General features: G+C 36.1%; 1 protein-coding gene across 3 annotated transcripts in view; it reads left to right on the forward strand.

Annotated features, from left to right (window-relative positions):
* The first annotated feature begins 5,861 nt into the window (after positions 1–5,861).
* Positions 5,862–21,455, forward strand: part of LOC149076678 (dCTP pyrophosphatase 1-like) — a 62,514-nt gene continuing 46,920 nt past the window's right edge. For 2 of the 3 annotated variants that reach the window (XM_089244301.1, XM_089244300.1), the window contains exon 1: positions 5,868–6,109. In XM_089244301.1, the coding sequence (XP_089100427.1) occupies positions 5,970–6,109 (140 nt within the window). In that variant the 5' untranslated portion in view covers positions 5,868–5,969. Of the gene's footprint in view, positions 6,110–21,455 lie in introns of all 3 variants that reach the window. The other variant, XM_089244302.1, reaches the window with a different exon arrangement.

Raw genomic sequence — 21,455 nt, forward strand, 5'->3', positions numbered from 1 at the left:
GTAATAGCGGCGAGAGACATCATCATCGGATATTATCAAAGCCTTTGAAAGTAGGAAAAGAAAAGCGTTAGCTAAAAGGGGGAAACACCTTCAATGCCCGTGCTTAGAAATATTCACACTATAATTCTGCCTCAGATTAATTACTTCGGAAGTATAAAATTTCATTTATTTATTTATAGGTTCAATGTCGAGTAAAATATACTTGTAAGGACCGGGTGGTGGGGGACACCAAAATAATTCAAGTGCTCAGGGCCTCCAAACATCTTAATCCGGCCCTGTTAAAAGACAGCTAGATGCTGTCTTTTTAATCTCCCTTTTCCTCCTAGAATGTACCAATCTCAAATGGCTGGACTTGAATCACTATGGCCTTCTTTCGAAGGGCTCGAACACTTTTCAAACGAGCAATAATACAAACCAAATCCAGCTCCTGGAATAGGCTCTGCACGCAAGCTGCTACGGAATATGGTATGCCCTATAAGGCAGTATTTCGACCCAGGCGAACGCAGATGCAACTTCCAATGCAGTCCATCTCCACACCAAAAGCTATAACAGAGAAACATCTGGCAAGCCTTTTCCCAGAGTTGTGTGCATCAATACCGATCCAAAACAACCATCTGAACAGCCCTCTTGCATAGCCACCATTTGAAGGACATGAGGTCTTACGAATAATACAAGGTGATTCAGAAAAGATGGGAGAAACTTTAAGAAGTGATAGTTCACCCAATACAAACAATTGTCATCAACGAATGCATAATCTAACATCAAACGTAAACGCGCTAGTGCCTTTCGAAACGGCCGCTCCGCAAACGTTAAAACGGCATTCCCGTTGAAATTTATCGGAATAAAAATAACGCCATTCATGCATGCAAATGTAATCTGGGGAAGAAAAAGAAACCGTATGCAGATCTGCGTCACAGTGAATAAAAGGCGTGGACTCAGTATTACTAAAGTGTGTCATTATCCAGTACGTTACAACTGTTAGAACGGTTGCACGCTGGCATAAATTTACAAGGCTGAAGTCCGCGCCTTTTATTCACTGTGACGCAGATTTGAGTACTGTTTCTTCTTTTTTCCCAGGTTACATTTGCATGCACACACATCGTGTTCTTTATCTCCAGATAATTTTCAACAGGAATGCCGTTTTAATGTTTGCGGAGCAGCCGTTTCGAAACGCGCTCCCGCGTTTGCGTTTCATGTTAGACCATGCATTCTTTGATGACAATTGTTTGTGTTGGTGAGTACTATCGCCTCTTGAAGTTTTTCCATCATTTCTGAATCACCCTGAAGATGGACAGAAGAAAGGTGCTCGAAAAACTTTTTATACAACGATTCTCCTACTATGTTGACCAGGACGGCCTCCTTCATCTTTTCAATTTGGTTTTTGTTTGGCTCACTCAACACATGATGCCCTTCATTTAATGGAACAGATTGAGAATAGGAGGAAGGAACATCTACTCACATCGTTATCTCCCTCGACATTAAGAGAGCTTTTAATTGTGTGCTTCATGAGGTAATAACTAATAGCCTTCGAATTATGTCTACTCCTCTTCAGCTAAGAAATATTTTGGAGGACATTTTCTCGGGACGCTCTCTTAATATAAGTACAGCACCAGCATCCAAAAGGTTGGTTTGAGGTTGCCCCCAGGGCTTATGTGGCGGACCCGCTTTCTAGGAATACTACATTCGATTCATTACTTCTACTCCAGTGGGCCTCGAGGATCACAGCATAAGCCTTTGCCGATGACTTCCTTCTCTTGATGTCTGCTAAGGAACCCACTGAAATTACAGCCTCTGTCAACGCTGCGTTGACACAGATCTCCAAATGTTTACAACAAAATGATCTGCAAGTGGAACCATCCAAGTCCTCATTTCTCTGGCAAAACAAGAGGAAAAAGAGTCCCGCTATGAAAACTAACGGGGAACAAATTAAGTTTGCCGAAAAAGGTCTCAAAATTTTCGGAATATGGTTCGTCAACAAGCTAATATTTTTTACACACTCACATTACTTACTTAGAAAAGCTATCAATACGCTAGATCATTTCAGACGATTATTGGGTGCAGGGTGGGGATACCATCGTAATCTGGGGAACACCCTCTACAGAACTGTACTGCATCGACAGATTGCCCTTGGGGCTCCCATCTGGTTTTCTACCCCCTCTGCTCGGCGCCTGTCAAAAATGGACGTGATTCAAAGACAAGCTCTAATTTATACCACGCGAGCGTATCGAACCATGGCCACCATTTGTTTTACAGATTGCAACTGGTAACCCCCCCCCCCCCGGGACTAGCTATAAAATCTTTTGAGATTTATGAAAATTGGAAAATTCGCAATTATACCGATTTGCACGAATTTGAATGACTAATTAGTTAATAATTATGATCTTAATTAGCATCAATATCATTGTCATTAATAAATTACAAGCTTTCAAATTTATAAAAATTCGAAATTTTACCAATTTTCACGAATTTTAATCACTAATTAAATAATTAATTAATATTTTAATTAGCATCAGGATCGTTGTGATTACTAAATTACAAGCTTTCAAATTTATAAAAATTAAAAAATTCACAATTTTACTAATTTTCAGAAATTTTAATCACTAATTAGTTTATTAATTAATATTTTAATTAGCATCTGGATCGTTGTGATTACTAAATTACAAGCTTTCAAATTTATAAAAATCAGAAAATTCGCAATTTCACTAATTTTTATGAATTTGAATGATTAGTTAGTTAATTAATTATGATCTTAATTAGCACCAGGATCATTGTGGTTGATAAATGACAAGCTTTCAAATTTATGAAAATTAAGAAATTTGCAATTTTACTAATTTTGACGAATGTGAACGACTAATTAGTTAATTAATTAAGATTTTAATTAGAATCGGTATCGTTGTGATTAATAAATGGCAAGCTTTCAAATTTATAAAAATTAGAAAAATTCACAATTTTACTCATTTTTACGAATTTTAATCACTGATTAGTTAATTAATTAATATTTTAATTAGCATCTGGATCGTTGTGATTACTAAATTACAAGCTTTCAAATTTATAAAAATCAGAAAATTCGCAATTTCACTAATTTTTATGAATTTGAATGATTAGTTAGTTAATTAATTATGATCTTAATTAGCACCAGGATCATTGTGGTTGATAAATGACAAGCTTTCAAATTTATGAAAATTAAGAAATTTGCAATTTTACTAATTTTGACGAATGTGAACGACTAATTAGTTAATTAATTAAGATTTTAATTAGAATCGGTATCGTTGTGATTAATAAATGGCAAGCTTTCAAATTTATAAAAATTAGAAAAATTCACAATTTTACTCATTTTTACGAATTTTAATCACTGATTAGTTAATTAATTAATATTTTAATTAGCATCTGGATCGTTGTGATTACTAAATTACAAGCTTTCAAATTTATAAAAATCAGAAAATTCGCAATTTTACTAATTTTGACGAATTTGAACGACTAATTAGTTAATTAATTAAAATTTTAATTAAAATCGGGATCGTTGTGATTACTAAATTACAAGCTTTCAAATTTATAAAAATCAGAAAATTCGCAATTTTACTAATTTTGACGAATTTGAACGACTAATTAGTTAATTAATTAAGATTTTAATTAGCATCGGGATCGTTGTGATTAATAAATGACAAGCTTTCAAATTTATAAAAAAAAAAATTCACAATTTTACTCATTTTTACGAATTTTAATCACTAATTAGTTAATTAATTAATATTTTAATTAGCATCTGGATCGTTGTGATTACTAAATTACAAGCTTTCAAATTTATAAAAATCAGAAAATTCGCAATTTTACTAATTTTGACGAATTTGAACGACTAATTAGTTAATTAATTAAGATTTTAATTAGCATCGGGATCGTTGTGATTAATAAATGACAAGCTTTCAAATTTATAAAAAAAAAAATTCACAATTTTACTCATTTTTACGAATTTGAACGACTAATTAGTTAATTAATTAAAATTTTAATTAGAATCGGGATCGTTGTGATTACTAAAGTACAAGCTTTCAAATTTATAAAAATTAGAAAATTCACATTTTTACTAATTTTCATGAAAGTTACGAAATGTCAGCTTTTACCGTAGTGCTTGGTAAAAGCCCGAAATGTATACGTTTTCAAGCGTATTTCGGGCTTTTACCAACTCGACTTGGTAAAACCTAGGATTTACCGGTAAAACCTAGGTTTTACCACTCTTCGGGCTTTTACCGTAACATATGCACCATACATTCCAATCAAATTTATCGGTGTTTTTCATCAATGTGTAAACGCCTGCGGGCCGGAGGTTGAGCACCTCCGCCCCGTTGTATGATAATAATTATGGATCGGAATAGGACACGAATACAGGAAAGAAAAGTAAAATATAGGCACAACTAATACTCAGTAGTACCACTTTTTTGTGTTTTGTTTGTTTATGATGTATTAGTTATGGTATGGGGGTGGGTAAAAAGATAAACTGAAATGGGAGGGGGTAGCAAAATTTGTATGGCCCACAGGCGAAAAAACATAAATACGGCCCTGCCCCCATGTAATGTAGAAGGAGCAGTTAAAAGGGTGCATTCGTCTCCTCTACTAGTTCAGCGACCGGGCACCAGACCCACCTATTCCCCCCCCCCCCTAGTTGCGGCTCGGCTCTATCGGGCTAAAAAAAAAAAAAAAAATTCCTGCCTACCTAGGGTGACCATACGTCCCGTATTTTCTGTTTTTTTGGCTGTTCCGACTTTTTGGCAAAAGTGTCCCGGTTTTCCCCGTATTTTACACGAAGCCTACTTGAATTTTTATTCTTTATTGAAGTCAAAGATTGAAATTATTTTTCAACTCATAAATTATATTATAATTACAACTATAAATAAGAATATTAATCTCTCACATTTGTCTTGGTGAACGTTTTTTTTTTTTTCCGTGGAATTCATTTTAATGCACTGCAATTTGCAGTAATGCTTCATTACCCGTCATTCTGATTTTTCCGTAATTTCAACAGTATTTGGCAACTTTGTTAGGTTTTGGCGATGTCCCATATTGTCCCGTATTTATCTCGAGGAAATATTGTTAGTCCATGCATATCACTTTAAAGTCTTACTTTTGAGAATTTTATCATCTCATTCTCACGAGGCCTCCTCTGAAAAGCTGTTCACGACTTACGTCCGACCAATTACAAGAGACGTTTTAACGGGAAACGGTTCACTTGAATTTCTGCGGCTCGTCACGGTTCGTTTGTAGCTGAGTTAACTGGAGTGAATACGGCCGTTAATTTGTTTGGTGAAAAGACCAAATCTTTTACTTCAGTCTATTAACCGCCCCCCCCCTTCCTAGTGCTACAAAACATCCAGCGACCAGGTCGAGCAATTAAAACATCGATTCGCAAGAAGGCCCACGAATTGTGGAGGCAAGAAGTACTAAAGAAATCATCATTGAACTACTATTGCAGGAAGTTAGCCTATTCCTGGGAGAGCGCGTATGATGGATCTCTTCCATTAACACTCTTCTTCAAAGCTCGGACTCGCTCATGGGAGACAAACCACCGTCTTGCTAAGTTCACTGTGAACATGGTCGCTACATGCCCTCTCTGCAGGATGAACGAGGAAACCATAGAACACATCCTATTACACTGTCATGAATTGTCACGCTGCCAAATGTACCTACACGAGCCTCCAGATGTAGATGACGTGTTGCTTTTAGACTCGGTCTAAACATAAGACCATCTGACAAGGAAAAAATCGTGAATGACAGGAAAGCACTACTGATGCAGTGGCATAGCAAAAGAAATTAACTATGATAAGAAAAGGCACCGGTGTTGCGGCGCTAGCCGTTACAAAGGGCTCCTTATTTTTATCCTTCCCCGCTTATTATGAAAAACGCACGTTGTGCTGGATTGGCTAAACACACTTTGGGGAAATTATATTATTTGTTCACCTGCGTGTGTATGTTTACGGAATAGAATGGATTCAGAGCCGATTACCGTTTTAGATCGGGAACGCGTCCACGATGGGAAGAACAATGTAGGAGGAGAAGGCACGTCACAGGAGCAAAGATATCGCGATGCTTTTTCTTTCAGCGAATCTCCGAATTTCGAGAACATGTGAGTCTCACCTTTTTTTTGCATTCACATTTTCGAAGAGCGCCAGGCCGCTGCTATAGCCCTGAGGGCAGGACTCTGCACAAAATTCCTCGCATTTTGCATTTAACACTTTTGAGCTATTTCGACTGTTTGTCCCTGTAGACTGAGGATTTTTGGCAATTTTATGATTTTTTTTTATATACTTCGTATGTATCAAATTTTTGTAGCTAGAAATTTCAAACTCTCTTCTTTCACGATATAGAAACTATTTAAAGGTACTAATAATTAATATTTAATGAAAAATTTTAAAAAGTATGTATGAAAGAAGAAAGTATGTTTTAGAGTTTTAAAAAGTTTTATATAAGAAAACATAAATTTTTAATGTAAAATTGCAAACAATTCTGAATAACAAGTTACCCAAATGTTGTACAAATATCTAAAAATAGTTTTTATTAAAAAATATCTTGTATAATTTGCTTTGGTATGGTACATTTCAAAACACAAATTTGCACACGCAGCAACATCACAAGGTTCTTAATAAGTTCTAGGTTCTTTCCTCAATCTTTTTCCACTTTCTGTCTTTGATTTGTTCCATTGCTCCTTTTCATCATCAAAAATGAATAATAATTTTGCAAAACATGCATCCTAAAACCTTTGAAAAAAATAAGTACCGTATGTACTCGTGTATAAGCCGACCCCCCTACTACAGGACCACCAAAACCGCAATAAATTGAAAACCCGTGTATAAGCCGACCCCAAAAAATCTGTGCATTTCAGGGGAAAAAAAATTCTCGTATTTTCATGCAAAATGAATAGCTTACGGAAATTTACAATAGAAAAAGATTCAAACTTTTCAAACCGTTCCTTCAGAGTCTCCAAGCTCATCGTAATCCATCAGATCATCATAGAGGGTGCGGCATCGCCCCTATGAAGGGTACGCTGTCATCGCCATTCACTTTCAAAGAGGATATCATCTTCAGTTCCGTCCATCGCATTGCTGATGCAACACTTTTTGAAGGATCGGATGATCATTTCGGTGGAGACAGAATTCCACACCTCATGTACCCATTGGTACACCAAGTCAATGTCAGATTTCTTCAAGGTACCACCTTTTGTGGTTTCTTTATCATCGGAACTCATCCATTCGATCCGCAAATTCCTCAAACAGTCTGTGAAAGGCTTGTTGATGTTCACATAAGGCTTTAAAATCGACGTTAGCCCACCTGGTATCAAAGTCAATGATGTTTTCGATTTCTTTGACATTTTCGGAGGTTTGAACATATCCCATATCAATAATGCTGATTCCTCAAACACTGCTACAAAAATTACTACTGATTGTGGGGGGTGTATATTTTCTCATCAAAAACTGACCCCCCCCCCCCCACTTGAACAAATTTTTCCACAAAAAAACTCGGCTTATACACGAGTATATATGGTAATATACACAACTGTGTGTGTTCAAAAGCAAAAAATCAAATATATTTACCGGTGCTATCTGAGAACTGCGATTTTGAATCCCTTATACAAGCGGGCTGGTATTCTGGATCATCTGAATCTGATAACTCTGACAAAGAATCATGTGCTAATATATCTAAGTTCAGCCAAGTCATCGACATCTGATAAGTTTAAAAATCGTATGAGACATTGCGAAACAACAAACATGGCTACCTTACCTAGGAAGACGTTTGTGACGGAAATGTGTTTCAACTATATTTACTTCTACATCGTTTCATAAAGCTACATTCATTGGCTGCTGCCATCTATATATATTTTTGGAACTAGAAGATTTATAGATATGTTTACAAATACTGGAAACATATTCAGCCATTTTATAGCTACAAGAGTTAAAAGTTCCCTTGAAGAAAAGTGGCATCCCGAGTCAGGCTTGGGCTTAGACCCGAAAGTGTTAATGCAATTGCAGGGGACCGATATTTTTCTCCATTGAACACAGGTTTCTGCTTAATAAAGGTTCAATTGACATAATGTGTAAAATTATTTAACAATCTTATACATAATTGAAATAAACTAAAAATAAGTTGAAAATAAAGTAAATAATACAGCCAGCCTCTCATAAATATATAATTTAATTTATATACTTATAAGACTTATAATATTTATTTCAAATTTATAATGGCTAGAAGGCCATTATAATGTAAGGTTTCACTATAATTACTAAATATTTATCACTTGATGTCATACATTATTTATTAAAAATATATACGTATTTACTTTAACACATTATAGTATAGGGTCAGGTGGGGTAAAATGGTCATAAAAAGAGGTGTTTTCGTCTTTGAAGAGGTATAACCATATGAATTTTTCAAAAATAGGATATCTTTTGGTTGATATTTCACATTACATTCTTAGAGAGTAGTATATTAGCACATTTTTCAAAAATATTTTTTGAGTGTAGCAGTTTTTTTTCAGCAACTTTTTACACCTCACTTTTATGACCACTTTACCCCATGGGGTGGGGTAAAGTGAGTAGTGCATGGGGTAAAATGGTCATACCAAATAATAATGAAATTTTAAGAAAATAATCAGTGGGCATTGAAATTTTATTTAGCACATTTATCAAACAATCATTTTCTACTTTTAAATTTCTAACTTTTAATGTACTCTATGGTAAAACTTGGCTTCATTAAGATCTTCAAATACAACTGATCTCTCATATCATTTATGTCCTCGTTTTCTGGAAAGGTATAAAAATTCATTATTTAGGCTTTTTCAAGATATTCAACAGATAATAAACCCTTATTAATCACTTGTCTGATAATTTACATCCATTGGTTTTTGTTTTCTTCATAATAAACCAGCACCCCACACACACATCCTTCTGACATCTTTTATAAGTTTGAATAGTTATAGATTTGCCTCAGATCTTCAGGAAATTTTTTCTTTGGCTATGGGAGTTTTATGATATTTTTGCATATTTCTATTTTGTGGCAGTCAAAGTTTAACTATTTCATTAATTAAGGTTTCTCCTGTGCCATCCTGAACATGTTTTCATTTTGCCTTTAAGTTCTGTCTTACCCTTTTGTTTACAGCTGAGATTAACGAGGGCAAGGTAGTCAGTATATGGCTCGTTTCAAGTCTTTTATCAGACACAATACTAATATTAGCTAATCTTGACACTTCTTCACCTTCTAAGATCAAGTCAGCCATTCATGAAGTTGATTCTGTATCTTTATTTTACTTGGTCGTGAATTGTGAAAGTTCAATATCTACAAAAGGGTGGGGGTTGTTCACATTGGTATTGAAGGCTTGAAATCTCTTGCTCAGTTTCCTTCACATGTCAACCATGATTTTCTTCTACAATCCTTTTTTCTTGACTTGTTTATGATCCATCTTCTTTAAGAGTGATATGGAATCTTCAGCTCGTGCTTTCTTGCAGCTCATATGATACTCTTTCCAACTAGCAATACTAATGGAAGGATGTCAGAGTACTGTTGTATATTCTTTTCACATGTAGGTTCAAACACATACTTTCCAAGCGCATTTTTGCTCTGGAAAAGAAAACAAAATGAACTGTAATAAGTAAAAAGTAAATTAAGTAAAAAAAAACTGGTATCAAGTAAAAAAATTCTTGAATGTTCAATTATATGTTGGACAAAATAGCTCGTAACAACTAAGTGCTAGTTAAGCCTAATGCTATGACCACTTTACCCCATGTTGTTTAAATTACTGTAAAATATGAAATATAATGATTACTATTGTTAATCTAGTAGTCCCCCAATAGTATTTCACTTAATCTTGTTCACCCCTCAGAGTGTGTATTATGTTACATATGTGTGGCAACATTCTCTTTGTTTACCTTTTGTAGTTTTGTATTCTCTTTGTCTTTCCTTATGAAGGTACTACCATTTTTCCTGTCTAAATAAAATATTTGAAGTTACTTTAGGTTATGGGGACCAGTGCTCGCTTAATGCAAGTTAGTGAGTCTGGTGGTTTCCATTTTAATATATTTATTCAGAGTTTCAAGTTGTTTACAGCCACTATCCAAAGAAAACTATGACACCTGGAAGGTTCAGGCACAAGCTTTACTTATTAAAAGTAAACTGTGGGATTATGTGAATGGGAAAATCATAGAACCAGCTGAAGATGAGGAGAGACAAAAATGGCTTGACAAAGATCTAGAGGCAAGATTTGATTTGTTGCTTATCATCAGCCCTACAGAACTGAAACAAGTAAAAAATTGTGTTACATCCAAAGATGTATGGGATACACTAAAAGGTATCTATCAAAGTTCTGGTCCTGCAAGAAAAGCAACTTTGTTAAAAAAAATCGATATTATTAAAGATCAAGAGAAAGCTGGTGCAAGAGAGCATCTCAATGCATTTATGGACACTGTAGACAAATTGATAGATATGGATGTTACAATCCATGATGACCTGCTGTGTGTAATGATGTTATACAGTCTTCCAGAATCATTCGAGAACTTTCGGGTTGCAATAGAGTGCAGAGATGAAATGCCACGACCAGAAGACCTGAAAATAAAGATAATTGAGGAAAGTGAAGCAAGGAGCTCGTATTCCAAGGCTGAAAGGCAACCTGAAGATGCATTTTTATGGAAAAGGGAAACCACACCACAGGTTTTGGCATACAAAAACATTATCAAGTGAAAAAGAAACACGATTTCGATGCCACAAGTGTCAAAAGCCTGGACATTTTGCTCGGGACTGCTGGTCAAAGAATGTGAAAAAAGATAGACACTTCTCTTCTGCTTTGAAGGAAGAGTTGTCATCACTTGTAGACAAACCACAAGCCAAATCATCCTGGTGTTTGGATAGTGGAAGCATATCTCACATGTGTTGTGATGACTCCAGTTTCAAAAATCTCATCGAGGACCATGATACTGGAATGATAAATCTAGCGGTTGTAGGTCAAACCACTAAATTCCAAGGAAAGGGAACTATAGAACTGAAATCCAACAGAGACTCTACAGTTACATTGAAGAATACACTGTATGTTCCTGAACTGATGACAAATTTATTATCTGTGAACAAAATCACTGAATATGGAGGAAATGTCATTTTCAAAAGGAATGAAGCTCTTGCTAAAAACCAAAAAGGAGAAATAGCTTTGATTGTACCCAAGAAAAATGGTCTGTACACATACGATGCTAGTAATCGACCAGAAAATTCAAGGTATACAGCAGAATCCAAGATCATGACCTGGCACAAGAAACTAGGTCATATCAATGAAGTGGACCTGAAATCTGCACAAAGAAACAATGCAGTTCAAGGAATGTATTTTAATGTGAATGAAAAACTGAATGACTGTGAAGCGTGCATTCAAGGAAAGATGACAAAAGTCCCATTTGAGAGAAGAACAGATGCAAAAGAACTGGACTTGTTAGAGATTGTGCATTCAGATGTTTGTGGGCCGATGCGAGTAACATCTGCGGATCAAACTACTTTGTAACTTTTATTGATGAAAGTTCCAGATATTGTAAAGTGTACTTCCTGAAACACAAAAATGAAGTGCTGAAATTCTTCAAAGAATATAAAAATGAAGTTGAAAATCACACTGGCAAAAAGATCAAACATTTGCAGAGTGACAATGGAGTTGGAGAATACTGTAGTACTGAATTCAGTGAATTCCTAAAAGCATGTGGAATCAAGAGAAGATTATCTGCACCATATACGGCAGAACAAAATGGTCTAGCTGAGAGGAAAAACAGAACTCTTCTAGATAAAGCAAGATGCATGCTAATTGAATCTAAAGCTCCACCTTCACTTTGGGCTGAAGCCATCAATACTGCAAATTATTTATGTAACAGAACGCCTTCAAGAGTGATTAATCATAAAACACCTTTTGAAAGATGGAGTGGAAGAATTCCATCGGTAAAGCATCTACAAGTTTTTAGATCAAAGACTTGTGTCCTAGACAAGAAAAGGAGAAAGGGAAAGTTCGATTCAAGAGATAATGTTGGCATGTTTGTAGGTTATGCTGAATATTCAAAAGCTTATAGAATATGGATAAATAACAAAAAGCAGATAGAAATAGCCAGAGATGTGAAAGTACTGAACACTTTCTTCAATGACAAGAACTCAAATAATGTTGACGACCTTCTAGAAAGAAAAGAAAAAATGTCCAACAAACCAGAATTTTAAGTTTCTGTCCCAAATGAAAATATAGGTGAAGTATTTGATGTTGTGTTAAACTCTGATCAAGATGAATCCTCAGAATCTAATGAAAATCAACATATTGATGGAGATGATAAAGACCAACCTGATGGAATTGAAGATAAGAATGAAACTAGAATCCAAAGAACAAGAAGACAGCCGATTTGGTTCAATGACTATGAAATGTCAGCTTATTGTGAATAGAAAGAAGCACTCAAAGATCCTGATGCTCAGTTATGGATTGATGCTATGAAAAAGGAAATTATTTCACATTTAAAAAATGATACTTTTGAAATTGTTCAAAAGCAAAATTCGATGAACATTATTGGATGTAAGATGGTTCTGAAGAACAAGTACAAATCTAATGGAGATCTTGAGAGAAGAAAAGCTCGCTTAGTTGCAAAAGGTTATGACCAACGCCCAGAACTCGATTACAATGAAACATATGCTCCTGTAGCGAAGTTAAGTTCAATTAGGCTATTACTGGCATTAGCTGTTGAAGAAGATTTGGATTTGCATCAACTAGATGTTTCTACAGCATTTTTAAATGGGGAAATTGATGAGGACAGTTTCATGGAAAAACCAGAGATGCTTGAAAAACTTGTCTTTGAAATAATGCTGGAACACAGCTCAGACACTGATCAAAGTCTTCATGAAAGTCAGAAAGATGCTTTCTTATCTGGGGAATGATGAAACACATAAAGTCTGTCATTTGAAAAAGGCATTATATGGACTGAAACAAGCAAGTCATCAATGGTTCACAAAACTTGACAAAAAACTCAAGGAACTTGGGTTTCAATCACTAAATGCTGATCCATGTCTATACTCTTCATTGAAAGGGGGAGAGAAAACTATTGTTGCAATATATGTGGATGATCTCATTATAGCCACGAATAAGGTCCAACAATTTGAAAAATTGAAAATTGAACTTATGAAATCCTTCGAAATGCATGACTTAGGTGAACTCCAGTACTGTCTTGGAATCGAATTCAAACGTAAAGATGGGAAAATAATAATGTCTCAACAAAAGTACATTACAAGTATTCTTGAAAGATTTGGAATGTCAGAATGTAAGCCAATATCTACTCCGATGGAATCATCTCTCAAACTGTCAAAAGGAAAAAATATAACATCTGAATATCCGTATCAAAGCCTTATTGGTTCACTTATGTATTTATCTGTAGGTACTTGACCTGACATCACATACGCTGTTAGCTATTTGAGCCAATACAATAATTGCCATGAAAAATCACATTGGATGGCAGCAAAAAGAATTCTCAGATATTTACAAGGTACCAAGAATCTATCATTAGTATACCAAAAGACTGGGAAGATGATAGTTGGATATGCTGATGCAACATGGGCTTCATGTAGTGAAGATTGCAAGTCCTACACTGGTTACTGTTTCAAGTTTGGAGGTTCTGCTATATCATGGGAATCAAGGAAACAAAGAACCGTGGCTCTGTCATCATGTGAAGCTGAATATATGTCCCTTACAGAAGCTACCAGAAAAGCGATTCATCTGAAAGAACTGATAAATGAATTGGGACTGAATCAAAGCCAGATAATTATATATAATGACAATAAATCAGCAAACAACATGTCAAGAAATCCAATTGTTAGTTCAAAATCGAAACATATTAACATCAAAGAACATTTTATTCGAGAAAAGGGGGCATCTGGTGATGTATCAGTGAAGTACAAGCCCACTGAAGAAATGGAAGCAGACATTTTGACAAAAAGTTTAACACCTCAAAAATTGTTCATGTTTCGAAAAATGTTAGGACTCAATTGACTCTTCGGTGCGAGGGGGAGTATTGTTAATCTAGTAGTCCCCCAATAGTATTTCACTTAATCTTGTTCACCCCTCAGAGTGTGTATTATGTTACATATGCGTGGCAACGTTCTCTTTGTTTACCTTTTGTAGTTTTGTATTCTCTTTGTCTTTCCTTATGAAGGTACTACCATTTTTCCTGTCTAAATAAAATATTTGAAGTTACTTTAATTACAACTTACCAGTGAATGAAATAATGTTCTTGAGACACTACTGGAGTGCCCTGCACAGCCAATCTATAAAAAGTTTGAGAAACTAAAATGGTAGAAGTTATTCAGGCACTCAAAGAATGGAACCCGAGCTTGAACAATAAAAAAAACTGTTCATTGCCACTAAGATGTTACTTGGCATAAAATTTTAAGTAAAAAACTTTGCTACTTGCAAGTGAAAGTTAAAACAGAAATTTGGTAGCAATATGAATTGAAATTCTGAAGTTATGCCATTTTATGTTCAGTATGATCATTTTACCCCACCTGACCCTATACAATATCGGAGATGGCAATCACGTCAAATACCCGTAACTTCAGAAGAGGATGCATAGAAATTTGGTTCATGTATCCTATGGGATGCGTTCTTTCCTAGTTCCAAGGAAAAAAAACTGTGGTAAGAAGAAACCTCCCACACAAACTTTATTTTTTTCCCCTCTTTCTACCGCTTATCATGATCGAGTGACCTTAAAAACCAGTTTTGCTACATTGAAGTACAGACGAAGCATTTTACTGTACTGTATTGTATTAATATAATCTGCAGGTTGTTGAAGAATAAAATAATGAGGCATGAAGTTGCGTCCCTGAATGTAGGGCCAAATAATGGATAAGTCTAAAAATCGTTCACGTGGGACATCGCGAAACACAATAAACGTAGCTACCTTACCTAGGAAGACAAATGTGTTTCAACTATGCTTACTTCTACATAGTTTCATAAAGCTACATCTATTGGCTGCTGCAATCTATATTTTTTTTTGAAAGTCAAAGATTTATAGATTAGTAGCTATAATATCCGGCGCTGCCCGGGTTTTCTTCAATGAGGCTTTTTTGGAGCACGTGATATCACCCTCTCTTTTTCTTGAGGGACATACAAACCGTGTCCAAGTTAACCAATATGGCGACCTGCGCGATTCATGAAATAAACAAATCTAGATTTACACAGAAACGTAGAAATGAATATATATTTTTCTTTTTTTAAGGGGCGCTAGGTATTTCGCCCCCCCCCCTGAACTTCAAGTTATCCATCTGTCTGTTCCAGCTTCCAAAAATCCTTAGTTAAAGCTGTGGAATTTTTTCGATGCACTTTTCACGGGCTCATAACTAATTTTAAAATATCCTAACCCACATGAATTTATGCAAATAAATATCAAAAGAGACAATATGGAGACATTAATTTTCATACTTGAGAAGATATAAATGAAATCAATGATATTGCTCGAATATCCAACTCAAAAGTATAGGTTTGGCTAATTACTTCATATTTAATCTCCTGGGCTTCGTATATCTCTAAGCGAACTGAATATTTCAAAAATCGAGAATTCAATACAATTTTTAAAATTATTTATGGGGCGGAAAATCCCACTAATTTCTGCATTTCTACAGTAAAATCGACAATTTTAGCACTGATTTCTATGAGGATCACCCTTTTCCTGACTCTCAAAGCGATGCTGATGATGATTATGATGTCTATTCAAAAAGCCTCATCACTGAGAGTATATTGAAAATGTGGCAAACCATTATAAAGGCATAAACTATTATACATATACTAACAGGATTAAAGAAGTGACAAACCGTTGTAAAGGCATATACACGTTTTAAACGCATTGCTAGGGAACCACGGTAACCAAAGTAAACGTTTGGAAAGTGATTGTTGAGGCCCAAAAACTATTGTTGCCGGACAGTTTTTTGCCCATTTGGGGCATTTGCCCTAGGCTGACGAAATTTTAAAGTAGCCTATCGTTCAAATCGGGTCCCATTTGGTATATATGCAAAATTTGGCGACGATCGATCTAAAATTATAGATTTGTATAGAGAACATACACACACACACACAGACAGTCAGACAGAAAATCAATTTTATATATATAGATGTTTAAAAACACTGGGAACACATATATATTTGAGCCATTTTATAGCTACGAGAGTTAAAAGTTAAGCCCAAGTCAGACTCAAGCTTAGTTCCCTTGAACAAAAACGGCATCCCGAGTCAGGCTCAGGCTTTGACCCGAAAGTGTTAACCCCCCGGTTATGTTATTTTCACTTTCTTGCAAGCCTTAAGGCATCGGGTGTCACCAAAAATATGAGGCATGTTTTTTTAAGTAAGCGTTTTGAAATTCTGCCGCTGCGGTCAACATTCCGTGTGCGCTGTGTACCTACATCTGTTTGCAAACCACAGACGGCATTATGGAAACATTCGACCATGTTTAAGTTTGTGAGTATTTAAAATACCCCTGCAGATTAATAATGCCACAGACTGTGAAATACGTGCTGTGATTTGTTTTCTTAGCGCTAAAGGCGTGAAAGCGGCTGAAATTCATGGTGAGATCAATGAAGTGTATGAAGGAAACATGAGCGATGGAATGGTGCGGAAATGGGTTAAAACTTTTAAAGATCGCCACACAAATGTTCATGATCAGGAACGAATTCATGTTCTAGGAACAAAGTGGGCGACCTTCTGTCATTACTACTTTACGATTTTGTGATTATTTAGTAGGTTTCCTCAAATTTCCAGAAATGTTCTCTATGAAATTGTGACAGAACGCTTAAATTATTGAAAAATGTGCATTCAAAAACCAAAGGCATGGCATGTTGAGTAAGGGAATCGTTTTGCTTCATGACAATGCCTGCCCACATGTGGCTAATCAAACCAAAGATCTCATCGCCTCATTTTGCTGTTAACAACTTGATTACCCTCCGTACAGTTGCGATCTAGCACCTGGTGACTACCACATGTTCCTGCATTTGAAGAAGCATCTGGGTGGTCAGGGCCATGACGACGATAATGAGGTCAAAATGGCAGTGTTGCAGCTGTTGTCAAATCAGGGGGCTGACTTCTATGAGGATGGGATTCAAAAGCTGGTTGTACGATGCGATAAATGCCTTAATATTGGTGGAAAGTATGTTGAAAAGTAGATTAAGATATAGGCTTTCATGTAAAAAAAAAAATTGTTAAGGAAAGTCAACTTGTTTTTTTACTTCAAAGCGGTACTTACTTAAAAAGCACGCTACATAGTTAACTTATCTGGCCATGGCATTTTTGCAGGACCGGATTAACCATTGAGCAAAATTAGCATGTGCATCAGGAGAAAAGAGACACCACAAAAAGTTATCACATTATATTTTTTTATTAATATATAATTTTTTTTCACAGTATCAACTATTCGGTAGAAAATCTTTGAAGATCATATTGGAAATGAAAGTACAGTAGAAACTCTTGATAGCAAACACCCATGGGGCCAGAAATTTTATCCGCTAATGGGGAGGTACGATGTACAGCATATACTACAGTAACGTTATTGAAACTTTTCAGTAAACGCTTTTCAGAACTGAATGAAGTTCCTTCTTCAGTAGCAAAGAAAAATGAAAAGATAAATAATCCTTATAGCGGGAGTTACTCGCTGTTCAAGACAGTCAAAAAATGATGTTTATCTTAAATATTTATCTTTTAATTTTTCTTTGCTACTGAAGAAAAAACTTTATACAGTTCCGAAACCCGTCTAGCTGTTGGTCGCTTCTCATTTTGGGTATAATTACGTTGCTTCCCTAGTATATTACTACAATAAAATAAATTTTTGACAATTATTTACAATGATACTTAATTATAATGTTTCTTATACAATCCCCAAAGCAGAATATGCTGAAATTTTCGACGTACGCACGGAAGAATTAGTGCTACTGCAGAACAATCTAGAAGAGTTTTAAGAAAAATGTAGAAAATTACAGCAGGGCTGCAACTAGTGGAGAACAGTGGGGTCTGGTACCGCTGGCGCTGTACTAGAGGGTGTACCAATTTTACCCTTTAACCTCTCCATCAATGTTACAAAGGGGCGTAAAAATGACTGCTTGCCCCAGCCGACAATGCATCTAGTTGCGGTTCTGTATGAAACTGTCATTCATAAATTTAAGTTTGAAATAATTTTGCAGCAAAATCTTAAGTGCAGTGTTTTTCTCTCAGATTTTAGCAACACCTTTCAAAGTTGAGAAATACCTCAGGTATGTGTGATCATATATTCTGTTTTGAGGGGTGCGGTAGCCCAGGTAGATAAGATACTCGCCTAAAGTACCAAAGGATGTTTAGATATGTCACGAGTTCGATACCTGGTTCGTCCTTGTCAGAAAACTTTCCTGACACAGGAGTACAACAAAAATGGCAATATGACCACAGAAAAAATTGCTACCGCAGGGAGTCCCCCATCAAGGGGTTAGCGCACCAACCTCTCGATGAGTATAAAAAACAAGCCTGCCGTTCGGAATCGGCAATAAATTGTAGGTCTCGGTCGAATTAGCTCTTGTGTGCAGTAAATAACAGTGGTGCGACAAAAATGATCAAATGATATTCTGTTTTGAACATTGTCCCGTAACTCAGTGGTTCTCAGCATTTTGTTACCGGCAGCTCAGTCTTGGCCAATTCATGGTTCATTTGCGGCTCCCCAGAATAGTTTGGTAGGCATTTTTACTTATAAAAGAACCACTTCAAAGAATAAATAAACATTCAAATCAATTTAAAGGGATGCAAATTTCAGGTGGAAAAAAGAACACTATTTAAACATCAAATTTTAAAATGGTGGGGAGGGGGGCAAAAATCGTAGTTACAGCCTTGTCCCTGACAAAATAGCTACGCCCCAGGAGCCCTGACGCACACTTTGAGAAGCACTGCCGTAACTCATAGTTATTGTTCCACTGGCTTTCATCTCAGCAGAACATAGTTTGGGGGGGGGGGTGGTAAGACAAAAATTGATAGAATAAATTCACGTAAAAAGATATTCAAGCACTTGAAAATGATTCGAATGTTTTCAAGGACTGCAACAATTTTTTAAGGACTTTTAAAGACTTGAAAATGAACTTTTTCGCAAGGATTTTCAAGGAGGATACAAACTCTGTCCCTATATGCCAAAGCTTGACAAATCCCAGACTCCAGACCATCATGGCGACTAGAAAATTGGTATTGGCACCAAACATTCTCTGCATGTTATTGCTATATTGGAAAAATAACAGGATGACAAAACAAATTTCCTATTTCACTGCAGCGTGCCTTTCGACATGAGAAGGACGTGGGTAACACTCCAGTTTATCAAACTTTTTGTTCCATCCCCACCTTTTGAAAAAAAATTTCATTGCCCCCTTTGGGAAACTGATCTAACTGATAATAATATATTCATAATAATAATTCAATAATAATATTCTGTTCCCATTCTTGTAATCACCCCCTATCACTGAATAATATTACCCCAACTCCTTGAGTTGTCTGAGCAATAATTTCATGCTCGGCTCTCTTTCACACCTTCCCCCCCCCCTTCCGCTACATCCTTGGATGATGGTATCTATGACTGAAAATTTCAAGAAAGTTCTCGCACCTCCTCAGGGAAACATTTCCAAAACATCTGAGAGCCCAGACTGCCCATTCGTGTGTTGTGTTCTTCACATAAATTGGCATGGCTGTTTTTTTGGAATTCGCCTATATATAAGTGTGTGTGTTTGTGTATACCCCACCTCGCTCCGGGGCAGTTGTAGAGACGTCATGCTACTTCAGTACAGGCTACTTCAATAGTCAAAGCGCAGCTGAAAGGATGCCGTAAATGACCTCCCCAGAGGGGTATACTGTACACACAGTGAGAAAGGAGATCATACAGGAAGCGATATATAGACCAGTCCCCACCACCCACCATTTAACAAGTGGGTGGGGGCGGGGGTTAGGTGATTCTGTTAAACAGTTTTCTCCTTTCTTTTTTAAACTCATAATAATTATTTATTGATGACAGTTTCTGCTGTCGCAGTCGATCTACAATCCTCAGCAAAGAAAAAAAAAATTTGATATTTTTTTGTGATGGACCTTTCACATCTCAGAGAGATATTGAAGCATACCCGGAGGACGGGTGTGATCGAGAAATTAATTTTTTTCCACATAATCAACACTCTTCAACAGGTCATTATATACAATAAAAAATCAACTATAAAATCACTATGATATTCTGAAGTTCTTGAGGATCCGAGGTCCTGCCCGAGGGTCTTGAACCTTTGAAAAATTTTTATTTCATCTTTTTTAAATCAATATTATAATTAACTTGTTTATTTGATTTCCCCCTCCTAGTCAAATTTTGTTGCAACGAGGCTTGAAAAAAATGTTTTGGCATCAGCCGTTCAGTTCTCTGTTGTGAATGGACATTTAGAGTGTACTGTTCCCCCCCCCCCCCGATATTTTTCAAGAAAACATTGGGAGGATTGGGAAAGGGGCTGAAAGTTGTTGGTTTTCCCATATATATATACAGGACTCGAGCGCATACGAAGGAGAGGGAGGGTGCATTGTATTGCTTTTTCAGAAATTATTGGTGGGGCCACTCTGTCCCCTTACAAAATTTCTTGCGGGGGCTTAAAAATCCCTATTTCTTTGGGCTGCAAATGGAATTTGGAATTAGCTTGCGCCCCCCTCCCCAGGATTCGGTGCCTAGGGTTCCAACAACGTATAAAATGGGGTCAGACTACGCGAATTGCTGCTCATCCACAGAACAAAAACCTTCAATCGCTGTTTCCAGCTATTTTTCCAAAAAAACTAGACTCCTTCAATTCATTTACACAAAAAATTCAATCCGAGTACATCTGTTTTCACTCCTTATCTTTAACTGATTTGTGATTGCTCCATGTATTTTATTTTCCAGCATATTTAACAGATTTTCAGTCTCTCTTTTTGCTTCCAAGTTTTATATTATTCATTCTCTTTATATGTCATTTCCCTTTATGCCATTCACTGGCATGTTTAGTGTTCATTGGAAAATGGTTTCCAGTTGTGCATTAATTAAAATTACCTTGTCTAGACCATGGTGGTGGTTGGTTTGTTTCAAAGGTATTTGATGTAAGATTCCAGCAAAGCTTATTTAGGTAGACAAGCCAAGCTGATGTAAAAAAAAATCATAAAACTTTTCTTTAGGTATGCGGTAGACTGATAATGAAAATAATAAGTAACAAGCTAGCATCCCTTGCAGCTACAGTGACCATTTTTGTCACATTATCATATTCTGCATACCAGAGGTAATTGTATTGGGATCTACAGTTTATAGCTGATTCCAAAACAGACACAGTTCCAGAGGATGGCAACCACCCCTTCCAAGATCTGAATACTATGAGAAACATTGGTCTGTATCATAAAATATGAGATGATCTAACAAAGCTATGAAATAAATCATCCTGGACCTGTCCTTTTTTTT

The sequence above is a fragment of the Pholcus phalangioides genome, unplaced genomic scaffold, assembly GCF_987345545.1.
Source record: "Pholcus phalangioides strain wild (caught in Gottingen) unplaced genomic scaffold, Ppha-v1.0 ptg000015l_1, whole genome shotgun sequence".
Taxonomy (NCBI): Eukaryota; Metazoa; Arthropoda; class Arachnida; order Araneae; family Pholcidae; genus Pholcus; species Pholcus phalangioides.